The following is a 9,618-nucleotide window of genomic DNA, read 5'->3' on the forward strand; positions in this document are numbered from 1 at the left end:
CGTCGCAGAAACGGGAGCCGGCTTTCTTTCAACTGCCGCTCGAACCCACTGGCGCTTATCTTCCAACCATCCACAACGCGAAGCTCTGTCGTGAGCAGCACGAAAGGTGCGAAGCAAGCGATGTTTTCTTGCAAAGCACGAATGAGAGCGCTGTAATAGCGGTGCGTTCGGGCGCGCGGAGCGCGTTGTCACGTGATATTTTTTAAACTCCGCGGGCTGTCGTTTTTCCCGAATTAAAACGACCACGCTAAGCCTATCTCGTTGAAAATGTCTTGGTTGGACAATATTTGTGGAGCTGCACAAATTTGTTATTGACTCCTGAACGTTTCAAGCTAAATTTAAAAAGTTAATTTATCTAGACCAAATATTAAAGTAGTGCAATAAAAAATGATACTGTAACTTTAGATACACCTTTAGATAAACTTAACAACAGATACAACTTTAGATACAACTTTAGATAAACCTTAACAACATCCACGTGATTTCATTTCTGAAGAACGCTTAGGTTTTTCAAAATTTTGGTCCAAGTTAGCTGGGACACCCTGTATAAATTAAATGCATATAAGGCAAGTCATGGCTTCAGCATAGCTTTAGTGAAGAAGGAGGCGAAGACACGTATTTTTTTGGCATGCTTTTAAAACCTACTTATCAGAACGCTTGGGTCTAATTCTGCTTTGTTTATTTTTTTCGAGCAATTAGGTTATTTTTAATTTACAGAAAACGTCAATGCAGAGGCCCGAAGGTCCTTGTTTCCGTCATTCACAGCATTCCCTATAACGCGTGTGGCGCCCACTTGGTGCAAATTAATTACCGGTCTTCTATCCATAATCGTTAGGTTTTTAAGTCTTGATGTTTTCTATTCAACGCAACTCTCGCTGTGCTCAGTAACATGAAATCATTGTGTCATGCCGCATGATAGGTGCGAAATTAGTGCGCAAAGAAGGCGCTCGTATTAAGCTCTATGAACCAAAACTCCACCCTTCCCTAGTGATACATTCAATTTGTCTGCTCGAGATCATTCGTAAACGATTAATATCAGACAAGGCGTTTATTACGCGAAAAATTCGTGAGTTATATAACTATTATGTGAATTTCGTTGCGGTCAGCCTTGCCTCGCTTGAGAAGTCTGTCTATTAGGGCCGGTTGGTGCATGCTTTAATTAAGAAGCTCACGAGCTCGCGTTCTTAACTCGGGAATTCATTCGGTCGTTAATGGGCGCGTGTGATATATCTCCCTTTCAGCATCCTGTTTTTTCACACAATTTCTCGCTCCTCTTACCTCACTCTCATTTCCCCGGCATCGCTTGGAAAAGATGAATGCACAAAGGAGGACGACAGTTGCCACAGCAATCGCCACCAACACAGGTTGAGGGCCGAATGGTATTCCGTTTCTTGATAAGAAAACGTACGAAAAAATACTTCATTACACCATCCAGAGTTATACCCTTTCAAGACATAAGCAATAAGGCTCAAAATGTTAAACAAACACCACCGATTAGGACAGAAGACGAGCAGATAGTCGACAGCATTGGTTCGAAGGGTACGTACAACCAGCGAGGGGGGGGGGGGGGGGGAATTGGCGGTGGTTTAGCTCTGGTTAAACCCGGAGTGACGCGATAGCTACAGCTGGCCGAGTAGAACTCGGTCACGTGACCAACCACGTGACGAACCACGTGATCAGCCACGGCGCCGCGCCGCCGGCTGCTGCTCCGCACCATGTGACCAACCACGTGACAGCATGGCGGCGCAGCCACGGCATGGCAGCGCCGCCACGCTGAAGGCTCGAAATGCTACCGTAATGTAGCTATCGCTACAAAAAGTTGGGGCACGCGACAGCTGGCAAAAATTAAATACAACTGAATCGCCGCGCCGTCTGACGTTGCACTTCTGGTGTCGAGACATCGCAGTGCCCGTGAACGTCCTTCATGCACTTAGCCGTGTATTCTCGCTTGCAGCGGACTAGCTGTTGCATGCGGCGCTTGACGCTAGGGGTCGCTTTCGTTGTTCACTAGTTCGGCGGGGGCACGACGAGGGTGAGGCGTGCGCTGTTCGCTTTACCCTGATTGGACAGACAACACTTAGCACGGATATTTGTCCGTTAGGACGTGCAATTGTTCATTCCTGCTGGCAGGTGACCTTGTTACTTCGTTACTTTCTGTAACCACGCGGGACTTGTTGCAAAATTCATGCTCACTAGACGCGAGCATATTGCTATGGAGGAGCGTGACCACACGTGACAGTTCCGAAGATGCACGGAACTATTTGCATCATTGCAGGCTTCCTGTCCTAAATGTTCCCAATCATTTTTTTAGTGTGACCACGTGAAGTAACGTTTCGTCTGCGTTCAATGACAGCTCAGTGCAGACGCAGGTGTTGCCGATGACGAGTTTTCTATTTGGGAGCACATGTTCCTGGCTAAAGAGTTTGAAAGCCACGCCAACCTGCCGTCTGTTCTATGCGCCGGTGCCCTTGCCTGCCGTCATCACCTGGTATCTGTTCCTCGGAGACAAACACGCTGAGAAATTTTCGTTCATTCGGCTTTCTTCTCACACTGGAGGCAGCCAACGCATAATGACTAAATAAATCGTATTTCCGCATAGAGCCAACAATTTCCCTTATTAGCCGCCGCAGTGGAGATCTTCACTTTTGTCCACTTGGTGCTATTGAACGTCCATTAACCTGTACTAACGGTCATTTATGCTTTCTTTCCATCAAACTGTGGCTTCCGAGGCAAGCAGAGCACTCGTTGCTTAACAGCTGAACGCCGTGCCACAGATACCAACGCAGGAGATAGCAGAGGAAATTATAGAACTGAAAAAGCTCAATAAGAAGGCGCAACTCGCGACTTAGGATAACTATATGCGTCAATCGAATTATTCACACCTAGCTAAATTATCTGCATCGTCCAAACGCGCTCAAGAAGCCAAGCAGCGTTAGTGGCTGATATTGTCATTACATTGAGCTCACTTGTGAGAAAATTTAGCTCGAACAGCGGAATGGGTTTTGTGATTATTTCCTCTGCACGAAGAATGCTACCGTCACGCCTGAAGATTTTGTACGCATTCGAACGGGTCAACTGGTGTATAGGTCATATTTACTGGCAATTTCAGCACAATACAGTGGGGGTGGTTCTTCATCATTCTATTCATAATCGTCATAATCAGCCGCCGCAGTAGCAGCCTAATACGTCCAAGGCAGGACAAATATTTCTATAATTGACCTCCGACCTCCTGCCCTCTGCCAGCTGCGGCCACCTTGTCCCCGCAAACTTTCTAATCTCATACGCACACCTGACATTTTGCTGCCCGTTTGAATAGTTAATGGTAAATAGTTGCGGCTACGTATTTTTTCGTTTGGGCCTGTGGTTCGTGAAGTTCTAAGAATTTAAAGATGCAACATCTGTTTGTCGTTTATATCTCAATGAAAGTTCTAGTGTGCCATACAGCTTCACGAAAAATAGTTTGCAGGCATATGACTAAATGAGTGTGCTGTACAGTACATAAGCACTCAAACCGTTCCATAAATACAACATACAAGATTTCACTAGTGTAACTACTGCTGAAAATACTCATCGTATTTTCGTCATGGACGCGCCATTTGCACACCTCAGTAGTCTACAGGGCACGGTACAGTATGATGTAGTAAGCAAGTGCGTTGACCTGAACTAGGCCGTTTTAAAAGAGGAATAGTCACATCATTGTGTCTATGCAATAAAGGATTTACTAATGAAACAAAGCATTCACCGATTCTTACAAGAAAAGGAAGCTTCTGCTGGCCTGTTGAGATGTGAAGTGTTTTCGGCCGTTATGTCCTCAAGACGCTATATTTTGGGAGCAACAGAGCAGGTGCCTATTAAAGCACAGAACAAAAAATTACGGAGGCCATTTAGGACTCCTTACGTACTTTGAAGGTGAAATCATAAATTTTTCATTTATATTTTTTCCTTCCTTTCAAATGACACACCTGCTCATTATCATACAGTAGTAAGGCAATGCATACACTAGGTTCACCTTTATTCGCCAAACGCGGTTTTGTAGCCTATGGATTACGTGCCCACCTCGCAGTCTAAAGCTCCTTGGTTTAATTTCGTGCGCATTCGGAAGAATTTTTTTGTTTGCTGATGACGTCATTGGGGGGTTTTGTGGAGAGCTTTTCCTGGACGTCGAGTTTCGTTGCTGATGAGCTATAGGAAACCTAAACTAGGTTATCGAGAGGGGCACCACGCCAGCACGAAGATTCGCCAACACAGTGAACAAGCCGATTTTTAAGTGATTCGACTACAGTATAATGGTGCTGTCATGCAATTCCTCTATCCTCCCCCGCTCGTCATGTGTTCGTGCTTCTCATTAGCCAGTGATACTTTTGGAAAGGTATAAAAGTGTGCAGCACTGAAAATAAGTGCGTCGTCCAGTGAAATGACACCACGTGTTCCGAGTGAAGATCGGAGATTTATTGACAGGCTTTTCGTAGAGGGTGCACCACGGAGAGGAATGTGCCGAAGAACTGGCAGGTCGAAGACATCAGTGAGCAGAATTTTCCGTGCCTTTCAAGATGAGGGAATACTTGCAGATGCGAAGCCATCGAGCCGGTGAAGGCTCACGTAGAGTGAGGACGACTCACTGTCTTTTGCTGCAGCTGCATAGACCCTTTTCTGAACGTTAAAGCAATCCGAGACGAGTTATCACTGGATATTTCTACTTCGATAGCATGCTGGCGTTTGAAAGCAGCTGAGATTTGAAATTGCGGCACTCAGCAAAAGCCTTGCCTGGATGAGCGACAGCGCCAGCAACAACATGACTTCGCGCAGGACCATCAGCATTAAAACACAAAAGAATCGAACAATATAATTTCTCCGAAGTCCACTTCTAGCACTCCGTGGGGTCAACAGCGGCGGTAACCATGACCTTTGAATTCTAGGTATAACATCTTTATTTATTGGTGGCGTTGACAGATTTTGCTGATTTGCTTATGCCGAAAGCTTTAGCGGATCTAAAATTTCAGAGGAATTGTGGAAATTATTCCCTCAAATGGAATTACCTGATAATCTCAATAAAGCACTAAATATACAGCAAGTAAGAGAAATTCACATAAATAACTTCTAATTAGCATCAAAATCAGTTGCTGGGCGAGTTGGTACTTCATGCTAACATTCACAGCGCAAGACGAACACGGACACGAGGGGAGACACCACGCTTTGTGGTGTCTCCCCTCGTGTCCGTGTTCGTCTTGCGCTGTGAATGTTAGTAATTAGCATCGGCTCGAATACACGTATTTGAAGCTATTTGCACGACGTTAGGGTTTAAAGGTATACCGCGCGTACTGTAAACTGTTATTTACCGTTTGCTAATTTTTTTTCTAAATCTTTTACCCGTTAATTTTGTTTCTTTTAAAATTGCAGATACCAGCCGGCTATACACAGAGCGTTCTTTCTAGTGGCCGGTGTGCAGTCTCCGTGTGAGGTGCCATGCGCAAATGATGGTCTAGGGCCTCTTGTCCGCATTGATGGGACGTTTACGGCATCCTGTTGCAGTTATCTAGCTGCTACAGGACACCACGCTCCCATTTGTGCTGGATAGGCCACTCCCCGACGGCTGCTTCTTTTTCCAGCAGGAGAAAAGCCGCGTGCATATGGTCCGTCAGGTGACTGCCATGACTGAAGATCTTGGCTTGCGGAAATTGCTGTGTACTTCGAATGGCGCGGACAAAATCACATCTGAAACGTGTGGCGCCGCATGAAGTTGTGCCTGTCCAGATGAAACTTGTTCAGGGCAAGAGCGGACGCGCTTTGCAACGCCATTCCTAAGAGTCAGGAGTCCAGCGAGCTGACCGCCTTGGTGATCAGCTCGAAGCTAACTGCCTCGAAAGGGGCAAACCGTCATCTCGCTCTACGATTCTATGCCAAGGAGGGTGTCAGATATAATTTCCATGGGTGGTCACTTCACCCGCCATTAAATCTGCATAATGAGAGGGGAACACACAGGACACATTTCGCTGATGCTTTTTTTTTATGGCCCTGAGCCCTGTTTTCAGTTTTGTTCTTTTATGTACAGCCTGTGACCGCGCCGATGGCTTCTGACGTTATTTCTTTCCTCGTCTACTTTCTAATTTTATTGCATCTGCGAGCTGACCTACCTATCCCGTCTCATCTGATGGTAATAAATTCAGGAGCACGGACTGTTGGGCGAGTTGGTGCATTGCAAACACGTACAAGCGCACAAAAAAAAAACACAAAGACACGAAGAAGGAGACTTAGACACCACGAGTGCTTCGTGGTGTCCAAGTCTCCTTCTTCGTGTCTGTTTTTTTGTGCGCTTGTACGTGTTTGTAATAAATTCAACCATTTTTCGGCGCAATTCCCCTTCGTTTTCGGTGTGCTTGTTCGTATTCAGCATCGCACGGTATACTGAAACCAAGAAGAAAATGCAAAGAAAGGAAGAAATTCTGTATGCGGCGCCGGTTTTCCACCGAGACAGGAAAGTTACGTTATCTGTGTATTTATGGCCAAGCGGTCAGCACACGCTTCACCCTTGCCGTGCCCCGCTTAACTGCCGCGTCACAGTGAATAAAGAAAGTGACTCCTAGTGCCAAACGCTGCTTGTAATCAGCTAGCCTGCTGCAAGAGACAGAAAAGACACGGCTGCGAGCATGAAAGGACGCGCACGCGCATTGCGATGTCTCTAAAGCCGAAGTCGAACGTCAGATGACGCGGCGATGCAGTTTTATCTGATCTTAGCTGTCTGTCGCGTGCTCGGACTTACTCTGCCGACGGTTGCATGTATGTTCGGGTCTTTATACGCTGGTATTTCACACCAAAACCTAATGCAGCTGTTACGACCAGGAGCTACCAAGAACAGAATTAAAGGCATTGCAAAAGTGTTATGCAGACGCGATTGAGACACGACAAGCACCGCAAGACCTTAGCTGTTCAGACCCAGTGGTGGGAGCGGATGAACAGCGAGCTTGTCTGGCTGTTATTTGGGCTAACGCCCATGGTTACCGCCCGTTTAATAAAGAACAAGCACTGATTGCATTGCTGCCAAATACTTGCTCGCAGGCCAAGTGCCTGATGCATTTATAATGCAAAATGCTCCGTACAATATGCTTTACTGCTGGCAGAAAAAAAAAATGAGGAACCTCTTGGAGTGGTAGCGAACAAGCAGGCGTAAGAAAAGTTGCATTTCTAAGTCTGTTAGTACACACCTGCTAGACCTACTATTGACAAGTTTAACGCGGCAGCGTTAGAGGGGACGTTCGGATTGAAAAGCCGTACACGTTACCACACAGGATTGGTCGTGAGGGTCGTGAGGTCATACGTTAAGCTGGGGAATGAAAATGGTTAAAACTCGAGTTAAATTGTAACTATGAGGTAGTATGAGCATGGTTGAAATGTCATTATGACATATAAGTATGTGAGGTAAATTCATTACGCCAGAAAGAAAATTGCGGTGCTTGGTTGGGAATCTAACCCAAGGTCCCTGGGTTCAAGCGCGTTCATTTGACTTGGTTAAAGGTGGACATTGTGTGTCTTGTGGCGCATCACGTGGTCTAACATGCCAACTGATGTATGCTAATGAGTGTGTGAAATTAGAAAGAAGCAATAATTAAGGTGGAAGTAGGAAATGCCTAATAACGCTGTCGCGTGATATCCCAAAGGCGGAGGTTAAGTGTTCTCCTAATTTGAATGGTCATGATGGCTACGGCTTCGTGCATGCGTTGCAGTAAGAAAACGCTATGCCGCGGCAAGTGTGATAAGAATTAAGTTTCTCCATTGTGTGAAGGGCATGAATTGCCATAGGCATTACTACGACACAGCACACCTCCGTAAGTACCATCGGGAGATAAAGTAAATAGACCATGGCTCCGGTGGCAGGAGCGGCTGCGAGGCCGCACCGTGGCGCTGACATCACGCGCCGCTTAAAGGCGTTCTGCGCCTCTCGCTCCTAGGGTGCCTCAATGCGCCCCCCTCCGTCGCGCGCGCATCGAAGCACCCTAGTCGCTCGCGGACCGTGTGCGCCGAGTGACGATGGACTGCGCACTCACTCTCGTGCTGGTGCTTGTCACGCTTAATAAATTTCCAGTACGGCGCTCGGCTGCTCTGCTGCTGACAGTCGCGTTCAGAACCGGAGCAAGCTGACATCAAACCGCTGCACTTCGAAGGAAGGAAGCCCCGTTTTTTAATTACTGATTACTTTTTTTCCTTTCTCCTCAGCAACTCCTTCCGTCGTAACCGTGGTGCATTTACTTTTCCGACCAGCAGTACTTACTCGTCGCACTGTAGGGTCGTTCGTGCCGATTCAAACGAATAAACTGCGTCTCGGGCGATTACGAAATCAGTGAGCACTATACTAGCCGTAAGCTACCGGAATTTACTTCAGAAGTAACGTTCAAAGTTAAATTGCACAGCATTTAAATGTTTGAGCGGGGTACAGTATGGAGTGAAAACACTGAATACGAGCCTGGGTCGATCATAATAATAAGATTTTGAGCCCAGAAAGTATCCAACTCTCCTTATTGGCCGGAAGATGCTGTTACGTTTTATTTTAGGTTGCTGTTGTTGTCGAGACCAAACATAATGGCGTAAGGCCGTCTGCCGTGGAGAGACGGAGTTGTTTCCACACCTCGCTATCTGCATTGTCTATGCAACTAATAGACAAAAAGGAAATGGCCGATCTCAGCGGCTCCGCAATACGGACCTGAGGAGCACGGGGTTAAGAAACGACTTGTCTGCGCCGCATTATAGCAGTAACCAGTGCTATCAACTGCATTTTACGGCTGCAATAAACTCTCGTTTGTACTAAAGACCATTCACTGGATTGAATTTACGGGTGCACTAAACCCTCGTGGGCACTACATAACATTCACTGCACTAAATTTAATTTTGCAATTCCCCGGGCCTTTCACGTTGCTCCGTATATAAAGCAAAAAACGTATCGTTACTCACCCTGAAAACGCAAATGCTTGCAGGCGCGCACATTGCTGCAACCACAGCTCCTCTGCCATGGCAGCTAACGTAATGCTAAAGCCTCGCCGACGACATTCATGTCACACCGCATTTGCTAGTGGCGCCCTCACCGGCAGGCGTCGTTCGAAACACCCTCACCAGTAAGCGTCGAACCCTTACTTCTGACGGCTGACGCCGTTCCACTGCCGGTACCTTCTTTGCCTTTTCTCTCGCCTGAGGGCGATCGACATCGCGCCGAGCACAGCCAGACAACGGCATTGCGCCACTGCAGTTTCATGAAAGCGCCGTCGACGGTTACGTAACAGCAATTCTAACACGTTTGCAGGACATTTCAAGGTGAATGTAGCGTGGTGACGTAGCTTCCATAGAAGCCCATCGCTCAGAGAAAGCCCAACCTCAGGTCTGCCCTCGCGGCAGCAGCGCCTCCCCTTCCCCTCGCGGCTGAATTCGCGATTCTCTAACTGGCACGATTCCGACGTAGCGCTTTCACACGGCAGGTTTTCCAAGGCTACGCTTGCTGCTAGCACTTGCTCTTTCAGCGTGATGCTTGCGTCATCCTCCTTGCGGGCGTACAAATAGGCTGCCGAACAGCTGGGAGCACCCGCCGAACGATTCCCCAGAGAGCAGCGCGGACAGCAGCTTATAGAAACTACGGCT

The 9,618-nt window shown here is 47.1% G+C and overlaps 1 protein-coding gene across 2 annotated transcripts in view; it reads right to left on the reverse strand.

The window, feature by feature from the left end:
* The window catches only part of LOC144115506 (cholesterol 7-desaturase nvd-like), a 45,471-nt gene extending 36,406 nt beyond the window's left edge, over positions 1 to 9,065 (reverse strand). For both annotated transcript variants that reach the window (XM_077649914.1, XM_077649915.1), the window contains exons 1-2: positions 8,941 to 9,065; positions 1,279 to 1,390 (exon numbers count right to left, since the gene is read on the reverse strand). In XM_077649914.1, the coding sequence (XP_077506040.1) occupies positions 1,279 to 1,390; positions 8,941 to 8,999 (171 nt within the window). In that variant the 5' untranslated portion in view covers positions 9,000 to 9,065. The remainder of the gene's footprint in view (positions 1 to 1,278; positions 1,391 to 8,940) is intronic.
* Between the last annotated feature and the right edge of the window lie 553 nt (positions 9,066 to 9,618).

This window comes from Amblyomma americanum, chromosome 1 (assembly GCF_052857255.1).
Source record: "Amblyomma americanum isolate KBUSLIRL-KWMA chromosome 1, ASM5285725v1, whole genome shotgun sequence".
Classification (NCBI taxonomy): Eukaryota; Metazoa; Arthropoda; class Arachnida; order Ixodida; family Ixodidae; genus Amblyomma; species Amblyomma americanum.